Here is a 20,152-nt window from a genome sequence, read left to right on the forward strand (position 1 = left end):
CTACCTTCCCCCTTAATACCACCGCCCCCGCATACCCCACCAGAATCACAGCCCAGCCCCCAAGTTAGCAGTATTTTCTCTCTTGGTCCTGAAGGCCCATAAACCCTATAGCCCTGTCTCTCCTTCCAACCATCCAGGCCGCCCTCCCAACCATCCAGGCCCCTTCCCCCTCCGAGAAACCCCATCACATACCAGGTACAACTCCATTGGTTGCAATCGCACTCATGGAGATGGCCGTGAGCATTGTCTGTCAGGAGAGAGATCATCAGAGTGGCAGCTAGGGCAGGGGCCGCAGTGCCCTGGGTAAAGGCCAAACCTTATACCCCATAAACACCTGCCAAACCCACAAGTCCTTGCTGAGCTTCTCCCTGGTCGTGTTCCAACTTCTACTCCTGCCAAGTCCTTCTTGTCAAGAAAACCTCTTATTCACCACGCACACGGAAGCATCACAAGCTACTTGTGCTCATCAGAGAGCTCTGGAAATCCCAGTTTGGCTTCTGACCAGCTGTCTGACCTGGGACAAGTCCCTTCACTTCTCTAAGCCTCAGTGTCTTTATCGATAAAACAGGCGTGCTGTCTTCCTGCCTAAAGGCACACACTGAATCTGATCCTCAGCAGATGTGTGACAAACCCAGACCGAGGGACATTTTACAGACTAACTGATCCATGCTCTTCCAAAGTGGAAACACCATGGAAGACAAAGAAGGAAGCGCTGCTCCAGATTAATGGAGGCTAAAACGAGCTCATAAATGAATACGAATGTGATCTTGAGTTTTCCCTAGTTACGGAGGACATGATTGGGACAATTGGCAAAAATCTGAATGAGGCCTGCTGCTAAACCATGATGAAGGGGTCACTATTAAGACATCGTTAATGTCTCAATGTTAGTTGCCTGGTTTTGATCATCGCACTGTGGTTATGTAAGGGAATGTCCTCGTTTTTAGTAAACACACACTGAAGGATTTGGGATAAAGAGGCATCATGTCTGCAACTAGCTCTCAAATTCAAGGGGAAAACGGTACTTAGAGAAGGGAATAAAAACGATAATAGGTTAACGTCTGTTCTATTCTCGCAAATTTTCTGTATGTCTGAAATTCTGTCAAAATAAAAGTTAAAAAGAAATAAAATAGGGGTACTAGCGTCAGTCCTGGCTACCACACACGCAGAGGTGGCTCTCGGGTCGCGTGCAAGGAAATGGAAACATGGCGAGAAGTAGGTGTTCGGGGAATATCTGATATTTTAGGGAAGATGGAAAGGATCCTGTTACAAAGCTGTCTGTGACCCACACTGCCATTTTTTGTGAGCCCGGGGCCGACCACAATGTTAACGACTGCGGTTTTCAAGGCTCCAGGTTAGAAGGATTTGATTTCCTTCACTACGCCTATCTTTTTCCTCAATGAATCTGCATTACTTGTGTAATTATACACACACTCACTCACACACACACCCAAACACAGATCCAGGTGAAACCTGGTTAGTGGCCATCGGGGAGCAGCCTGTGAGGTGCAGGAAGGACCAGTCAGACCTAATTTACTCTCAAAGCTCATACGCAGTGGTTCCTATAAAAAGCTCAGGTCTCATGCTTCCCCGCCTCCCTCCCCCCACCCCAGGTTCCTGCTCTGGCCCAGCGGTCCCGGGGTGGGGAGGGGAAGGCGTCACTCACACAAGAGCAGCAGATGAAGACCATGCAGAAGGCCTCCATGATGCCCGCGATGCCCACCACCCACGTGAGTCGCAGGAAGAGGATGACGCCAAAGATGTTTTGCAGGCACGGCAGGTACACGCCCATGAAGGTGCCCATGCGTGGGGCCTGCCAAGGAGGCCAGCGTCAATTCCTGCAGCCGTAATCACTGCCGACACCCCAGACCCACTCCTTCTCCCCTCTCTCCATCCCCCGTTCTCTGCCTTTCTCCACCCCCATCCCTTCATCCCCCTTCCCTCTTTTGTCTCCCCATCCTCTCTCCCACCCACCCCTCCTTCCTCCCTCATCCTTTTCCCCCCAAGGCCTTCACCTGCACTGGCTTCTTTTTTCCACCCTCATTATTTTCTGCTTCTTCATGCTCCCTACTTCCCTGGGGCAGGTTGGTGTAGTTGGCCAGGCCACTGAGCAGGGAGGACACCATGGGGCTGGTGTCCATCTCCTCCTGTGGAGGGAGGGTGGCAGTGGTAAGACACAAGGTCCTAGGGAAGGGACAGGCGAACTACGTGGTAGGAGGCCAGGAGAGATGGGGGCAAGGGTATCAAACCACGGGGGCCGGAATGACATGGGGAAAGAGGAGGAACAAGTATGGACAACAGGGAAAGAGGACGGCAGGATAAGGAGAGGGAGCAGCAGGGGTGACCGGAAGGAGAATAAGGTGGGCCTGAGGAGGGCGTGGAGAGAAGGACACCTCCTGAGGGAGGGATGGACGGCAGATGGGCAGATGAACGGGGAAACAAACTAGGGAGAGGGGCGCGCCCCAGCAACCCACCTCAAACAGGGCCATGTTCTTGCCATCGTACTCCCTTCCCTTCTCTGTGTCAGTGCTGTTGATGAAGGGGCTGCTCTCCTTGGGGTTGCCATCACCTGAGAAGGCAGAGGAGCCAGGGGTCTGGCGTCAGCTGGTTGTCATCCCTCTGCCCGCGCATCCAGCTGCGTGGCCACTTGAACTCTCTGAGCCTCCATTTAACGGAGCTAACGGTATCCCGCCGAGCTGTTTCAGCGGACAGCACGTACAAAGAGCCCAGTTTTTAATGGACATGTGAGTGCTTCCTTGCTCTTGGGGGTCCTTCTCCATTCACCAGGACACCCTAGATTCTCCAGGTTCCCCTCCTTGACCATACCTGGGACCTTGCTGGTGTTCTGGGATGGAAGCATGCTCTTCCCCAGAGGCAAAGATAGAGAACACTACAGCCGGAGGCCCAAAGGAAACTCCACCTCTTGGAGAAGTGACCCATTTGGCATCTTCTGTGCTCCTCATGCATCTTCCGTCAACACATATTCACTGGCTCTCTCCCATGTGCCAATACGGGCATGGGGAGGGAGGGGAGAGTAAACACAGACCAAGACACCGTCCCTGCCATACGGAACCCACAGGCAGGACAGATAAACCAGGATGCGGGAATTTCCAACCCAGAGTGGTAAATTCTGTCATAGAAGATGAACAAGGGACTGTGGGAATACAGGAGAGGCATTCAGCCCATCCTGGGAGGTCACGGAAGGCTTCCCAGAGGAAGTGACGAGGAGGCTGAGAACTGAAGGATGAGTAAGAGCTAGACCGGGAGGGAGGCGGGAGGGTGTTCCAGCAGAGAGAACAGCATGTTCGCTGGCTGAGAGGGGAGAGTGAACAGAGTGGGTCAGAGATGCTGAAAGAAGTTTGATCTGGCTTGAGTCTGGTGAAGGGGCATGGAGAGACGGGCTAAAACGTGAAGACTGACCTATGAAGAGATGAGCCTCAGAAGGTGTGGGCTGGGTCCTTAAATGATTAGCAGACCATGTTAAAGATTTGGGCCTTCATCCAGAGGACAATGGGAACTCATCGAAGAGTTTCAGGCAAAGAAGTGCCATGATGGGAGCTGTGTTTTAGAGCAACCACTCTGGCCTTTAGATGAAGAAACACAGATGTTGGCTTGAGACTTACAGCAATCCAGGCAAGGGTTTATGATGACCCAGACCGGAGCACTGCAGGGCATCGGGCAGACTCAATAATTACTGGCGCATATTTCTATGCCAGATGTTTGGGGATGTGGGAAGGGGGAATCGAGGAAAATGCCTGGGTTTCTCACGTAGGTTAATGGGTGGGTGATGGCGCTATTTAGTAAACGGGGGCAGAGAAAAGACAGAGGGTGGGGAAGATGCTGAATTCAATCGACAGTAGGGCAGAATAGGACACTCAAGCAAATATGTCCAGAAGCCACTTGGATACACAGAGTCTTGGGCCCAGGAAAGAGGTTGGGCAGAGAAAAGATGACGGTAACCCATGAGAATATGTGGAGAAAGTGTGTGAAACCATGTATCTGGCTGAGATCACCCAAGGAGAAAAGCTCTTGGACACCTAGGAGAGGTCCTTTCAAAGAGATGTAGGAGACCCCCACAGGCACTTAACCTTGGCTTCAGCCAGCACCCTTTCTCACTTCTAGGGCTGAATCCCAGTAGCAGACATCTCTCCAGACCCTGGGGAGACTCTCCAATAAATAAATCCCAAATGAAGTTGAGGCCCTATGTATTCCGAATTTCCTGTCCCCTCGTCTCCTATCATGTCTCGCTCCACCTCCATCTTCCCAAAATCCTTCCCCATCCTTCTTCTCCCTACCTCCTGGAAACCTTCCTTAGTCACCCAGCAGGGGTCCATCCCTAGAGCACAACCTGTTACAAATCCAATCTCAGCCTGACTCAAAGTCGTGGAAGAGGGAAGAGATGTCTCACCGAATCAAGGGACAACTTCTGCCCGCACCTCCACCTCGTCCATCAAGCCAGGAACTCCTGATTCCCAAACGGGGGGGGGGGGCACCATCACCTCTTCCTTCTTACATATGAGTTCCTGGAAATGACAGACTTTCCCCCAGTGAGAACCTAGCACATAATAAATGCCCAGGGGGGAAAAAAAGTCTTTGGAGGTAAATTTCCCCCAGGCTCCCTTCCTGACCCCCAGGGTCTCAGAAGAGCTGTCTGGGGCCAGAGAACAGGAGAAATGAAAAAAGACAAGTGGGTTCCTCCTCTTTTTAAAATGCTGACAAGATGTTTCAGATTCTCACCACACTATGGAGGGCACAAGAGGGTTTGAGGCGAATGAGAGCGAATTTCTTGATGGTTAAGGAAAAGGGTTGGGGTCAAGATTTAGGCTCCAGTCCCAGCTTTCTAGGCTGTGTCGACATATTGGGCAAGTCGCTTAAACTCTCTAAGCCTCAGTTTCCTCCTTTGCAAAGGGATAATAATTGTGCTTAACTTACAGGGCTGTCCTGAGGATTAAGGGAAATAATGCGTGTTGGGTGTGCCTGGCACATAAACGGAACTATTGGGGCTATTATGAGTACGATTATTATTCATGTATCTGGTGCTCCACCCAGACCGGGGTCCCCATCCCATGCCCCTCCCCAAGCCCCAAGATTTAAGTCCCCTGTGGGTCTGGATCCCTCTCCCAGCGGCGTCCGCTCGGGGCCAGAACAGCCGGACACGGGAGCCCCTCCTCTCTGCCTTTCACGCCCCCTCCCAAGCCCCTCCTCCCTCCCGGGGTCCCGGGGCCCGTGCGGGGCGGCAAGGCGGGCGTCCTGGCCCGAGATCCGGCTACTAGGCAGCCCCGCGCCGGTCTCCATGGCGACCGCGCGGGCAGAGAGCGCAGCGCCGAGCCGAGGCGGCCACGCGCCCGCAGCCGCTTATGTAACGCGACGCGCAGCGCGGAGCCAGGCTCGGGGCCGGATCCCAGCTAGGAGCGGAGGGCTGGGGAGAGGACGGCTCGATAGGCTCGTCCTGGGTCCCGCCCTTCCACCCGCCATCTGGACGGGACGCCAGGCCGCCGGCCGCGTCTGCCGCGGGCTGATTTCGTCCCCTCCTTGGAACGGCGGACGCACTGGTTGCGGGGAGAGGGGCGAGCTTCAGGAGTTCTCGAAGGAGCCGGGGGAACTCGCCCTGAATCCTCAAAGCCAGGACGCAGGCTCGTGGGTAGCGGCGAGTGGCGCGCGCGCGAGAGGCAGGGCCAGACTGAGGCTGAGCCCTCTCCGCCTGGCCCCCGCCCCGGCCCCCGCCCCCTGGGAGCTCTCAGCCCGAATCGGCTTTCAATTAAGCTGCGGCGGCCAGAGCTCCAGGGGAGGAAACAGGCGAGCGGCGCGGGCTAAGGATCCTCCCCCAGGGGCCTCGGACCAGGCCTGGGGGAATCCCCAAGCCAGATTGGGGGAGTGGGGGAGGGCGTCAGACCCCAAGGGGATAGGGGTCTTCTTAAGTCCAGAGGAGCCCTCTTACTCCTCGGGATAGTACCACCTCCCTGAGGTCAGTACCCAGGTCCTCACCTACATCCCCAAGAACCTAAGATCAGAGATGGCAGAGGCTCTTGGTCTGACAGACCCTCTTCCCTCAAGCTCAGGTCCTTAGGTCCCCTACGACCATCTTGGGGCATCGCTGGGAGTCTGCCTCTCTCTGGGAACCCAAACATCTGACCCAGGTCGTGGCCACTCTAGTTCCAGGTCCTGGACCCTACACAGAGAGAGAAGGTCTGGAGACGGACCCTCTACACTGAGTCTAGAAACTAATGGGGAGTGGGTAGAACCAAAGGGAGTTCCTCGTTCGACTCCTGTTCCACACACATAAATGCCTCTTTTCTAGCCCTCCTGAGACCCCATGGAAACCCCAAGACCCAGAAATGCAAAAACCTACGGGTAGAGAAAGCAGGGGCTGGGGGATTGGACAATACCCTGTGCCGGGCGGGGGGGGGGGAGGCAGAGATTATCTCTCCGGCTGAGCCCCTGTCCTCAGACTGAAGGCATCTGAAGGGGATCCCAGATGGCAATGACCCCCCCCACCCACAAACACACAACTCGTCCCCTGGGCACCGCATCGGGATGCCTGGATCTGCCGCAGACTCGACTTTGCCAAACCCTCTTCCCCCATAGCCTAAGCCTCCCTGTTGGGGAGGGGGACTGCTGCTGGATGAGGCAACCCCCAGGTCACCGGAGAGATGGATGAGCTAGCTGGCCAGCCAGTGGCTCCAACCTCTGTATACCACTCAACTTCAGGGAGGAAAAGGGGGTCTTAGACAAAGAATTGGGGAACCTGGTGTCCACAGCTTTCCCAAGCGGCCACTTGGCTCTGACTTGGATCCAAGATCCGGAACACTTCAAGTCTAGGCTCCCAGTCCCTGGAAGACCCCGCTCTTTCAGTCTTTGGATCTCTTTGGCCATCCCCCGGGGAGGTCTGCAAGAGTCTCAGCTCAGAGGGTCAAGCAATGCCCAGGGGAGCGTTTGACGACTCGGAGCGCAGACAGCCGGAGCGGGAGGCGCGCTAGTGCGCAAGGGACGCAGCGCCGCTGGAGGGTGGGGGGTGGGGGCGGCTGACAGCCGTGATGGATGGCTGAGACCGCTGGGGGGCGGCGGGGGGCCTGGGAGCCCGAGGGGGTGGCTGGCCCCAAAGACCTCGGAGCAGGAAAACCGTGGAGGAGGGCGGCGGAAAGCAAGAGCAGCGAAAGGACTTGCTTCAAGCCCCTGGGCTCCTAGCGAGTCTCCGCACCCACCGCAGCGCGTCCGCAGTGTCCGCGCCGCGGCGCCGGGGATTCAGCTGCTGGGACCCCATTCCTGAGGCCTCAGTGGGGAAGCTAGCAGAGCTGACTAGAAAGGCTCCCCCTTCCCCCGCCCTGGAAACCTCACTGTCATCCCAGGGTGCCGAGAGGAAGGGGAAAGAGGGAAGAAAGGGTGATCTTGCTTCCCGTCCTGAATAGGAACCCATGGGTACGCGAGAGGGAGAGGGAGATTCCGCAAAGTAGAGCCGAAAATCTCCGGAGGAGGTACGCTTCAGTCTGAGGTCGGACCTCGGGCAGCTTTGGGGGAGGGGGCCAGGATTGCACCAAGTGTCCCCTTAAGGAGACACCGCAGCCCGGACGGGGGCTGTCATATGGCTTCAACCCCCCATGGGCACCTTCCCCCCACCTTTCAGATGGAAGTCTCAGAGCGAGGGACTGCAGCAGACTGCACCCCCCCCCACCCCCTCCCCGCGCCGCCGGTCAACGCTCTGCGCCAGGACGCCGGGGTCCCTTCTTGGGGAAAGGAACCCTCCACCCGCCTGTCGAGGTCCACGTCAGCCCATTCTAGCTCTTCCATCCTCTTCCCACAGCCTCCCCCGCTTAGCTAACCCACGTCTGCCCCCGGGCTGTGGGCAACAGCAACACCTCGGGGCCCCCAGCCCTGCCCCGGGCGCGGCGCATTCCAGCACCTCGGACAGCGCCTGGCGCATTCCAATGGAGCGGAGCTCCAGGCCGCCTTCGGCGCCCACCGCCCCGGTCAGTCCCAGTCTCTTCTCTGAAGGAGGCGGCCCCCGCTCTGCCTCTAACCCTAGAGCTGCCTCCTCTCCTCGCCGCCCCCTCCCTCGCCACCCCCGGGCCGCTGCTTACCGGGGTTGGCTCCCCCATCGCCGTCCTCGCAGTCCGTCAGGTTGTTTAGCATGGTGGCGGCGCGGCGCCGGGCCCGGGGATGGCTGCTCCGCCTCGCCCGCGCCCCTCTGCCCGCCTTCGCCGCTCTCTCGCTCGCTCTAGCTCTCTCTCGCTCTCCGCTCCACGGAGGAAGAAGCTGCAGTGCCCGCCCGCCCGGCGCACACACACTCGCACACGGACACACGCTCACACCCGCGCGCGCCCCCTCTCAGCGGCGGCGCTGCTCACCTCATCCCGTATGCAGGAGGCGTGAGCCACTGGCGGGGTTTTGGGGGGGAGCGAGAGAGGGAGGAAGAAGAAGAGACGAGGGGCGGGCAGAGCGCTGCTGGAGGCCCCCTCGCACGAAAACCGGGGGCTTGCACGGGTGGGATGGAGGGGGTGCTGCGGGGGACCGGGGCCTCGCCTCCCACGAACAGACGCAGCTCCGCCCGCCCCCCACTCCCCGGCACAGGCGGGGCCGGCACGTGGGCAGGTGCCATCCCGCGCCCTAAAAATAACGGCAGGGAACTAGGTCGCGGCCGCGGGGAGGCGGCCCCGCAGCGGCTGCCTGGCTGGGGGTCTGGGGTGACCCCTAGGGGGAAGGCGAGAAGTACTGAGGCGGCGGGGGTGGGGCGCCATGGGATATTGGTCCCTAGGGAGCCTGTCTGCAAAGCTGGGGAGGCCAGCCCTGAAGAGAAGCGGAAAACCAGACCCTTTCCCAAATCGCTATTCAAGAGGTTGGAACCGGAGGTGTGTTGAGGCCAGAGCCCTTAACTGAAGCACTGTGCTGCCCCCAGGGGTTCAGGATCACTGGGCTGAACTGTTTGGCTTATCCTGTCTTAAAATGGGAAGAGTGGGACCTGAGGAGTTGCAGTGAACCCTCTCATTGTTCTTAGACTGAGTCCTAGCTTTTCGCCCCCAAGACAAATCCCAGGAGTCCACAGACGGGACCCTCTGACTGTAGAATGACCCTGGGAAGATGTGGTGAGGAGGAGAGAAGGCACCAGTGAGATTCCAGGGATAGCTGACTCCCCACTGGGGATGGTGCAGCCCTGAGGGAGGGCAGGCTGGTAGGAGGCTGGCTGGGACAGAGTGGGGGAGGGAGGAATGAGGCCGCCTGTCGGTTTGGGATCAGATTTTCTCCTGGGGCGGGAGTGTCTAATCCCCTAATCCAGGATTGTTTTCTGAGGATTCCAGAGCCAGCATGCTCTCTGTGTTCCTCCCACCGCCCCCCCACACCAGTCCTCCAGAAGCTTGATTGTCCTGGGACCTCTCTGGGAGAACCCCTAGAATCCAGACTTGAGCCAGTGGTAGAGACATCTCAGGAAGAAGCATCGGAGGTTTGGACCCTTTGTGCCTCTGGAATATCTAAACATCCAAGGGTGAGAGCAGGGGAAATCCAAGGGGAAAGCATTTTCATACTCACTCCTAGCCCCCAGTACTGGCCCTCTAAATTTCAGGAGAATTCCAGGGCTAGAGAGGATCACATCAATCATCTTATCTAATGGACAACTTCATCTTACAGATGAAAAAGCTAAGGCCCAAAGAAGAGAAATGACAGCCTATGGACACACAATGCCAGTGAATGGCAGGATTTGGTCTAGAATCAGTTCACTTTATTCTAGTTTAGGACTGTTCCTCAACATATATTCTTCCAAAATTTTGTCCTGTCTCCAACAGAAGGGAGAAGGATAGAGTCAAACCAAACTGTGGAGCCGTCTCTGATTCTTGGCTACTAAAAGGGGTCCAGGGAAAGGTCCGAGATGAACTCTTTCCCTTTTCCTGTGGTCAGGCTTCAGAGGTGAAGGACTGAAGTGGCCCCTCGGCTTGCAACCAGAGGTAGGCCCAGCAGATCTTCAAGGGTCCTAAAAAGCCATCCACATGACTAGAGACCCCGTTCTGGGACATGACTTCAGAGTCACCGACAGGACCCGCCACTCAGAGTCCTTGCACACAATTATCAGTGGCTTCAGATCAGGTCAATCACAGTCTTTGGCAGCTGACTGGAAAGGGCTTCAGAGAGATCCACCAATAAGGTATCATTGCCACTGGGTTTTGTGGGCGCTGGAAGGACTTGTTAGGATGGAGAGCTAGCTATTCAGACAAGGTATAAGAAGTGGTCTTCTTGGCTTTCCCGGGGAGAAAATCACACACACACACACACACACACACACACCAAAAAAAAAAAAAAAAAGTGAGATGAGTTTGGATTGGAGACAGGGGTTAAAAGGATAGCAGGTGGATAGACCGTGTTCAGGAATTTCTAAGCACTCCACTACCCACACCCCGCACCGTCACCAGCACTAGCAGCAGCATTATGGTTTTCCACTACGCTGTAGAGACAGGTAACATAGCAAAATGTGTAGCATGTTTGTCTGAGAAGTGCTGTGAAAGAAATTAAAGGCTGAGATTTTTGTTCAGCAATCTCAGATCTGGGATATTCCCCTGGAGGTATTTCCATTCATCTGTGGTCCAGAGCCCTGGCCGCTCAGGGTCTGAGCCCACCCACATCTAGATCCCAGGAGAGTACAGGTGAAGGCAGGAGTGATTCCTCTTCCCCTGGGGTCCCCATGTGCCAACCCTTGCTGGAGTTCCTATCTCACAAGGCACTGGAATTCAAGACACAGTGAAGTTATCCTGTCCTCTGCCCCCAAATTCTGTCTATCCCTGGGAAAAAATAAGTTCCTCTTTCTGGGCTCCAGTATCTCCATCTGCAAAATGAAAGGGTTAGGTCGCATAAATCCAAGGGACTTCTTCCCACTCTGAAAGCTTAGTGCTCTCTCCATTTATCACAGACTAAAGCCATGGAGCCCTCCCCAAGGAGTCCAGACCAAGTAAGGAGATGGCCCCAAGGGGAGACCCTACCCCTTGGAGTCCCACCCCTTACCTCTCAAGGAGCCTGGCCCCCATTCTGGCTTCAGATCAACTGTCTACAGTGTGGCTTTGAGAAGACACCATTGCAGGTACCTGCTGCACTGTCAGCCTGGCCTTGGCCAGTAAGGTCACCAGCAAGGTGACCCTCATCTCTGAGCCCTGAGAACACGGCTGCTAGCTTAGCATCCCAACTCCACCCAGAGCCCTAGGAAGATCTAGGGCTAGGGAAACTCTCTCATTCAAGCCACACAAGATGCAGAGCTGGGAAGAGTCCTGTTTCTGAACTCTGAATTTCACCCCCATCCCACCGTATGCTTTTCAGAGAGAAAAAAAATTCAGGGAAGCTGCCCAAGTCTCAGGATGTGGGAACTGGAAGAGACTTAGTAAATTATTTTTGCCCCCCCCCCATTTATGGGAAAATTAGAGTCCAGAGATGAAAAGATACAAATTTTCTTCATGGGGTGAACTTGCGGCAGACTGGGGACTAGAACCCGGCTCCCTGACCTCCAGCCCCGGGCTCCATGCACTGAAGCTGGAGCCACCTGACTTCTTTCCACAGGAGGCAGGCACAGTATTCCTCCTTATGGCTCAGTCCCTATCCATCCTTATCTGCATATCATTACCCCCGTGACCTAACACAGCCACCCCGGCTCTGTCTTCCAGGAGCCAAGGCCCTGAACTCCCTCTTTCACTCCTCTCCCCAAACTACATGCCCGTCCTCTCAGTGAACTGATGAGTCCAGCACGCAGCACACCCCACACACACAGGGCTCGCCGCAGAGCACGTCAACCACCATCGTCTCCGTGGCAACCAGGGGCTTAATTAACAGGCTGCAGCCCTGTCACCATGGCAATGGCACCCCAACAGCCCCCCATTCCCCTACAGATTCAGCCCATCTTTCCCCTTTCTCAATCTGGACCCCCTTCTCAAGGCAGTCACCCCCCCACCCCCACCCCACCTGGAGAGCTGGTGCCCGCAGATCGCTCTGGTTCATTGAGAAGAGGGGAGGGGAGATGAGGGGGATGAGAGAGAGAGAGAGAGAGAGAGAGAGCAGCCCGTCACCATGGCAACTGCAGCCTCGTTCATAACCAGTTTGTTGCCATGGAGACTCCCAGGGCTCACCTTGGGCTGAGGTACTGGGCAGTGAGGTTCTGAGTCCCAGCTTGAGGAGGGGGTAACTGGAGAACACCCTGAACGGGCTGGAGATCTCCGGATCAGATATTCATACCAGTAACTCAGTGTCATTCTTCCCAGTTTACAGATAGAGAGACTGAAACATGAGGTTTGGGTATGGGGGAGGCAGAGAACTTCACCCTTCTAGACCATCAAAGAATCCTAGCATTTTTACGGCTAGCATGACCGTCAGATAGCTTCCTGTTCACCTCCTCTGGACTACAGACGAGGAGACTGAGGCTCAGACAGGGAAACCAACGTGCCCTAAGGCGACACCACAGAGCCCGAGCGAAGAGCGTGGATGGGCTATTTTGGGGTCTTGTTCCATCTCTCTAGCATAAGTCAGCTCCTTCTCACTTGTGGGAACACATCTCAAATCCTGTTAGTCTTAATCCAGGCCCATGTTTCTTTCCAGTGTCCCGTCTTGCTCCACCAGAAACTGAGGCACAGTGGAAAGTGGTATAACGGGTATAGGAATCGCTCAGAGTGGTAACACCCGGCCCCAGGTCCACTTCTGTCCAGCCAAGTCATCACTAACCTCCCCATAGTACAGATGAGGCAACTGAGGTACAGGGGCTGCCGCCCAGGGTTCATGGTAGATTCAGGGCTCAGCTTCGGACTTGTCTCTTTCACCCCCGTTGTCAGTTATGTCCCCACTACAGTTGGTCGGTCCCCTGGCAGCAGGAGGCACTTCCAGGGCCAAACCCCACGCCCTGGGTCCAGAATTAAAGACAGTGCTCATGCACAAGTGACCTGCCAAACCTCTCCCAACCCTTCCCCACTTTCCACAGGCTGCCATTTCTCCCCAATGGGCCTGAGTGAGAACAGGAGGTGGGGACCACATCTTCTTGGGGCCAGAGGGCTGACACAAGAACAGCTGCAGGAAAGATATCGCCAGATTTCGGTTCCCCTAGGGTGCCCTTGTCTACTTCTCCGTGCAGTGACCTACCAAGGAGGAAGGCTTGGAAGCACCTCTCAGGACGAAAGAGGTTAAAAGTGATCCAAATCATTCTCAAGAGGAAACTTATAGGGCGCCTGGGTGGCTCAGTTGGTTGGGCGACTGCCTTTGGCTCAGGTCATGATCCTGGAGTCCCAGGATTGAGTCCCACATCAGGCTCCCGGCTCCACGGGGAGTCTGCTTCTCCCTCTGACCTCCTCGTTCATACTCTCTCTCACTGTCTCTCTCTCAAATAAATAAATAAAATGTTTAAAAAAAAAAAGAGGAAACTTACATAAACTCATGCACACAGTTACCCACCCCACAGGAATTCACACATGCCCATCAACACACTGGAATGCAGTGACACATATAAGCACTGACCGCCCCACTGGTCATCAGAGCTCATGTGAGATGCTCCTCCCTCCAGACACACAAAGACACACGCACACTGCCTCTGCCGCATTCTAGATTCACATCCAGTTAGCACACACACCTGCACACCCCCCAAACTGGGAGCCATCTTTTACTTCAACAGGCAGGAGCTTGGAAATGGGAATGGGAAGACGTGTCAATCACATTGGAATGAGAGAGGGCCACCTTTTTCTCAAGTAAGGGGCTGGGGAATGGGAGGAGAGAAGGCAAGGGTAGGAGAAGTAGGAGCTTGCAGCCACTCCCTCTCTGGTCTGATGGACATTAAGCACCTACCAAGAGCCGGGCTGTGGGCTTGGAACTCGGAACACTAAGATAAAAGGAAATGGTCCCTGCTTTTAAGTTGGAGGAGCCACGCAAGTAAATAACTTCCATCCACTGGGACATGTCCTCTAATGGTGCGGTGGGTGGGCAGAAGAGGAATGACAGCCTCTGCCTGGAAGCAAGGAAAAGGGAGAAAGGTTTTCAGGAGAGGTGCAATGAGCCATAAGCTACAGAGTGAGTAGGAGTTTCCCCGGCTAATGGAGGTGAGATGATGAACACGGACAGGTATGTCCAGGAGCAAATGAGGAAAGAGTTTGAATGACAGACTACGGCATCGGTCTTTATCCTAAAAGCTATGGGGAGCTTGTGTGGAGGGTGGTTAGGACAGAATCCGAGGCAGGCAGACCAACGAGGAGGCTGTGGCTCTGGCCCTGACCATGTGAGAAATGATGGAGGTTTGTACAGAGTGATGCTGACCAGAAGAGAGAGAAGACAGTTAGGATTAGTTTGGGGGGTGGGTCGGCCAACGCGTGAGGACCAACTAGATCTGGTGGGAAAAGAAAAGGAAACGTTCAGAATAGCTCCTAGAGTTCTGACTTTTGAAACTCTAAGGATGGAAAGGACATTCATGAAAATGAGAAAAATGAGAAAGGAGGCAGACAGTTTATGGGGAAATAGGAAGAATGGAAGGAGCCCAAGAAATCCAAATGGCCACGTCCAGGAGGCGATTGGCTCGGGGGCTGGAGGCCTGAGGAAATCTAGGCCTCGGTTTGGTCATCTACACAACGCGGGATTTCGCCAAAGAACCCCTCCACCCCAAAAGGCCCCCTTCAGGGCTGTTGGTGCTTAGTTTCGCTGCAGAGTGAGCTCACCTGCGGCTCGGCAGCGACCCCTGGCGGCCCGGGGAGGCTCTTCCTCCTCCCCGTGCTGGGGCCACTCCAAGCAGATTCGCAGCGTTTCTTCCAGATCTGAGAGGCGCAGGGTCAGGAAGGGGACTCCTGACAAGTGCCCCCTGAGGAGAAGACTGTGGATGCATCCAGGATACTGATTCTTTACTGAAAGCTAGATGGATCTTTCACCTCCCCTCTTGTGTACCCTGCCTATAACTTCCATGGCAAGACCCAGCAATGGGTCCTCGAGGAGGACGTCCCCAATCTAGCCTGAGCTTGCTCCACCTAACCCTTTTCTGAAGCCGGAGCAAAGGGACTTAACTGGGTCCCCACGGGTCGGGACCGGAGACCCCCACAGAATCCTCCCAAGATCTAGCTGCCCAAAAGTAACTTATCTTGCTCCCGTCTCCTCCCCGGGACCCCCAGGCGCTGTCCGCGACGTCTCTCGGGAGGCCGAGGACTGGAAGATCCTCCAGGCCCCAAAAACCTGCTGAGCCAGCAGCACCAGCCCCAGCGTCCCGGACTCATTTTACCTCCCTCCCTTAACCCCACCCTATTCTCCTGGCTCGACCCCTTCCTCTCTGGTCCCGCCCTTTTCTGCCCCCAAACAGAGAGTCCTGCCTCCTCCCATTGCCTTTGGACCCACCCCTTAATCATATGGCCCTCCCCTTTCCCTGGTTTCACCTTCTTCCCTCTGGCCCCGCCCCCTACCCGAAATGACCCCGCCCCTTAAGTGCTCTCCAGTTCAGCCCTCGTTTGACCCTAGCCCCTCCATCACAAGATCCGCCCCTTCGCCCATAGCCCCACCCCTTCCCTGTGCCCCGCCCACCTCGAATCTGGCCCCTCCCTTCACCATTTGCCGTCCAGCCTCCTTCCCTCCCGGCTAGGTCCAGCTCTTCTCCCTTCTCTAGCCCTCGGCTGAGCCCCCCAACCTCCAACCCCGGCCCTGCCCCTTCCAAGAGTAGACCCTCCCACCATGGCCCCGCCTCTTCTCTCGCCCCGCCCCGCTCCGGCAGGCCCCGCCCCCTGCGGCCTCTACCTTTGGCGTCTTCCCCAGAGAGGTGGCGGAGACAGGTTGCCGAATGCGGGTGGGACTCTAAGTCAGAGGTCCCGGCGGGCGCCGCGGGGGGCAGTGAGGTGACAGTGAACCTGCGGCTCATAGTGCGGAAAGGGACCGGGCAGCGGCGGTACGGGCCCAGATCGCACAAGTGTCTGCAGCCTGGCTCTAGCAGACAGAAAGAGCGGATTCCCCCCCACTCCCGTCCGCCGCCCCCCACCGGGCGCGGCGCCGCGCAGGGTCCTAGTGCCCGCTGGCCTGAGCCTCAGAACGTGACCATCTCGCTCCAAGTCCCTGGGCTCTCAATTCCAGGAAGCGCCTGAGGATCCCACCTGCAGCTGAGAACTGTCCCGACACCGGAGCCCCAGTGTGTGGCTCCTGGAGCCGGGGCCCACTTCTGCTGGGATCTCCTAAACACCTAGGTTTTATTCACTCATTCATTCATTCAACGCAGTTTGATTAGCTCTCCTGTGTTTCGGGCAACGGTACATGGCACTGGGGACACAGCACTGACTGAGATCGACTGGCTTCCTGCCCTGGTGTGGCTTAAATTCTAATGAGGAGTGAGGGGAGAAAGATTGTAAGTGAGCAAACGCATAGACAAGATGATTGGAGATTCTGGTATATGTTAAGGAGAAAAAAAAAAAAAAATAGGGCCCGGGGGAAATGACCAGGGGAAAGGAGTACTTTAGAGGGTGAGCTAAGAAGATTCCTCAGAAGATGTGATAGTTGAGCCGAAACCTCCCTGATGAGAAGGAGCCAGCTATGCAAAGATCTGGAGGAATAGCTCTCCAGCAGAGAACACAGCAAGCGGAAAGGCCTGAATGGAAAAGCAGCCTGGATTGTTCAGGGAGCCGCAAGAAGGCCAGCGCGTCTGAAACAGGGTGAACGGAGGTGAGAGTGATAGGAGATGAGGGAGGGGAGGAGGGCAGATCATGTGGCCTCTTGAAGGCTTCGGAGAGGAGCCATTGGACGTTTTTGAGCAGAGGAGGGATGTGATCTAACTTCTGTGTTAACAGGATTGCTCTGGCTGTTGTGTGAAGTCTCCAGACCAGGAGTGGAAACGGGGAGTCTGGGGAGGTCGCTCCTGCAGAGCCCCACGCCAGAGGTGGTAAAAGCCAGATGAGAGTGGTGGCAGCCATCCAATTCAAGGTATGTTTTGGAAGAACGTACAGAACCTGTTGCTGAATTGAACACTGTGTGGGATGGAAAGAGGAGTCAAGAAGGACGCCTGGAAACTGTCGCACATTGCTGGTGAGAGCACAGATGGGAAAAACCACTTTGGAAAATTGTTCGATCCTATCTGCTCAAGCCAAACATTCATATACCTGTCTCCGCAGCAATTCCACCCCGAGGTATGTGCCCTGCCAAAGCCCTGGTATGAATAAGTAAGACTTAATACATTTGAATACACAGTATCCTACTTCTACTTATGCAATTTCTCAATACATTTCTAATTGCACCATTAATTGCTGTATGAGATATACTAGGTATATGCCCCAGAGAAATGGCTGCCCATGTTCACCAAAAGACATTTACAAGAATGTTTATTGCAGCATTATTCATAATAGCCTCAAATGGGGAACTACCTAAATGCCCATTAACCATAAAATGAGTAAATAAAAAAAAAAAAAACAAATGGATAAACAGTGGGACATTCACATAGTGGAAAGCTATAGTATGAATGCACAATCTATAATTCATAAACAATATTGATGACTATCACAATGTAACCTTGAGCAGAAGAAGCCAGACACGAGACTATATACTGTAAAATATTATTTAAAGTAAAAAGTAGTCAAAATCCATCTAAGCTGTTAGAAATAATGGTGGTAACTCTTAGGTGGAGGGATAGCGATCGCAAGGGAGCAGGAGAGGAGATTTTAGGGTGCTATAATTTTTTTTTTAATCTGGATGTGGGTTACACAGTTGTGTTCAGTATGTGGAAATTTATTGAAATTTACACTTATGGCATGTGGATTTGTCTTTATGTTTATTCTGTTAGAGCAATAGTTCTCAACTGGGGCTAGTGTTTCCCAACAGGGTATATACCTACCAATGTTCAGGATATTTTTGATTGTCACAACTGGAGGGTGGTGTTCCTGACATCAAGTGGGGATAAGTCACATGTGCCGTCTAGGCTAGCACCAATTCAGCCTGGCCATGAGCCAAGGGTTCCACATTACCCCTCTGCACTCCCCCACACACACATTGGGACCCAATGTGGGGAGAGGAGGACTGACCCTGAGCGGGTCTGCCATCTATCCATGATCCCACTGCCTCCTGGAGGTAGATACCAAACATTCCTACAACATTCCCCACCACTAAAAAAACTATCTGGCCTGAAATGTCCGTAGTGTCCAGGTTGAGAAACTGTACTAGAATAAGGAGTTTAACCGATACCTAGATTTTAGGACTGATCAGGTTCTAAGACTGATTGAGAGCAGATAATGTCATCCTTTTTGAGGTAGTGATGATTGACAAAGAAGCACATTCAGCAGATGGATGCCAAGAGTTCAGTTGGACCTGTTGGGTTGAGGAGCCTCTCAGGCACGTAAAGATCATGCAAGTCTCCCTTGAACATACAAGTCTGGAGCTCAGGGGAGAGGTTAAGGCTGGGCGTATAAACTGCAGAGTCTTTAGTAGAGAGATATAAAGCTGTAAGTCTAGGCGAGATCACAGGGAATGGATTCCCTGTGATTGAGCGCAAGGACATGCTATCATCTAGAGGTTAGAAAGACGAAGAATGGCATTACTGTGTCAAAGAAGCTGAGAGATGTGTGGGATGATCCCAGAGGGCCATCACATCTGGCTGCAGGAAGTTCATAGGTGGCTTAGAAAAGAATGATTTCGGCAGTGTGGTGGGGTGGGAGTTAGGCTGGAAGTGGTTGCAGAGAGAATGGAAATTGAAGAAGTGGAGACTATACTTTGGAGAAGTTTTACCGTGGGTGGGGGTGATAGGTAGAGAGATGGATCAGTGTCCAGAGAGAGAGGTTCAGAGGGGCTTTCAACAAGCCCTACTAAGGAATGGGGGCATGGCCCTGGGAATGGGTCATTCCTCCGCAGAAATGGATGAGGCGGTTTAAATCCGCCCAAAGGAAGCTCGGGAGGAAGTTCTCTGAGTCCCTCAAACTCCTGCTTGAGCCTGAGTCCAGAAGGCAATCAACATGCCCATCAGCTCCGCTCACCTGCCCCAACACTCCGGTCAAGTCCATCTGGTGGGATCACATCCTGCTCTTGAGCCTTTCATTCGGACCTTGTCTCATCTAGTCCAGACCACCGTTCCCCTCAACCATTCAAGAATCCTTCTCTGCTTGGCTTGCATTTGCTTCCTAAAACCACACACTAGAGCCATCTGTCCTTCCCCCAAACATCCCCCTGCTTTTTCTCTTCTCCCCGCCTTTAACCCAAGAGCTGGCAATCGAATCCCACTGCCAGCAGTCACCAGCTATAGGACTTCCGCTGAGCTGTGTAATTCTGTGTGCCTCAGTTACCTCATCTGTAAAATGGGGGAAGGGAGTGATGGCAATAATACCCATAAGGTTAGAGCAGTACCTGCCTCGTGGGGTTGTATTAAGGATTAGTGGTGTTGACATACATAAAGCCCATGGCACAGTGTCTGGCACGGAGTCAGTGTTGGATGAACGGTAGCCACTACCATCATGTATAATACCATATTCCACTTATCTGCTGGCTGACCTCTGTACACTTCAGATGTTGCCATTCCTCACTCTATGCGCCATACTGCAATCAACATCCCTGTATCCGTTGTTTTATGCTCATGTGTGTGAGAGGTAGCGTAGGACATTCCTAGGCGTAACGGTTTCTGGTAAATTACCCCCTAAGAAGACTGTTCTGCTTGAACAGAAAGAAACTCTTGCTCACCTTTCCAGATTCAGTTCAAGTTCAGATGTCATCTTGGCTGAGAAATGTTCCCTGACTTCTACCACGACAGAATCACATATCACATACAGAATCACATATATGTGCCATGATTCTAGAGAAAAGGGCCACACGCTGCACACCCTCCAAGTGTGATTCCCTCCCCCACCAGACAAAAAATCATGGTAACTGAGCGGGACTCTTTGGAGACTGAACCTGGAGTCTGCATTTTAAGCAGGTTCTGAGGGCACGCTTATGTACCTAAAGTTGGAAGACCCCGAGAGATCCTTAAGGACAGAAACATAGTCCAGCTCTCCTTCCCCAGTACCCAGCACAACGCCTGGCTCCACTCAGGAGCTCGATAAATGTTTGATGAATGAATAATAGGTTGGCCATTTCCCCAGCTGTAAAATAGAAGTAATCACATTATATCTTCCTACCAGGGAGAATGAATGTTAATATTTATGAAGTGCTTAGGACACTATCTGGCACAGAGTAAGCTCTCTGTCTGTTACATGCATATACACATACATACATAAAGAAATCTCCTCCT

The 20,152-nt window shown here is 54.2% G+C and overlaps 1 protein-coding gene across 3 annotated transcripts in view; it reads right to left on the reverse strand.

The window, feature by feature from the left end:
• Positions 1-15,820, reverse strand: part of SLC12A5 (solute carrier family 12 member 5) — a gene marked incomplete at both ends in the record, with an annotated part of 35,008 nt that extends 19,188 nt beyond the window's left edge. For 2 of the 3 annotated variants that reach the window (XM_080814009.1, XM_080814010.1), the window contains 5 exons: positions 193-247; positions 1,664-1,810; positions 2,013-2,144; positions 2,472-2,566; positions 15,700-15,820. In XM_080814009.1, coding sequence (XP_080670135.1) covers positions 193-247; positions 1,664-1,810; positions 2,013-2,144; positions 2,472-2,566; positions 15,700-15,820 — 550 coding nt within the window. Of the gene's footprint in view, positions 1-192; positions 248-1,663; positions 1,811-2,012; positions 2,145-2,471; positions 2,567-8,072; positions 8,125-15,699 lie in introns of those variants that run through there. The other variant, XM_080814011.1, reaches the window with a different exon arrangement.
• Between the last annotated feature and the right edge of the window lie 4,332 nt (positions 15,821-20,152).

This window comes from Martes martes, assembly GCF_963455335.1.
Source record: "Martes martes genome assembly, chromosome: 9".
Taxonomy (NCBI): domain Eukaryota; kingdom Metazoa; phylum Chordata; class Mammalia; order Carnivora; family Mustelidae; genus Martes; species Martes martes.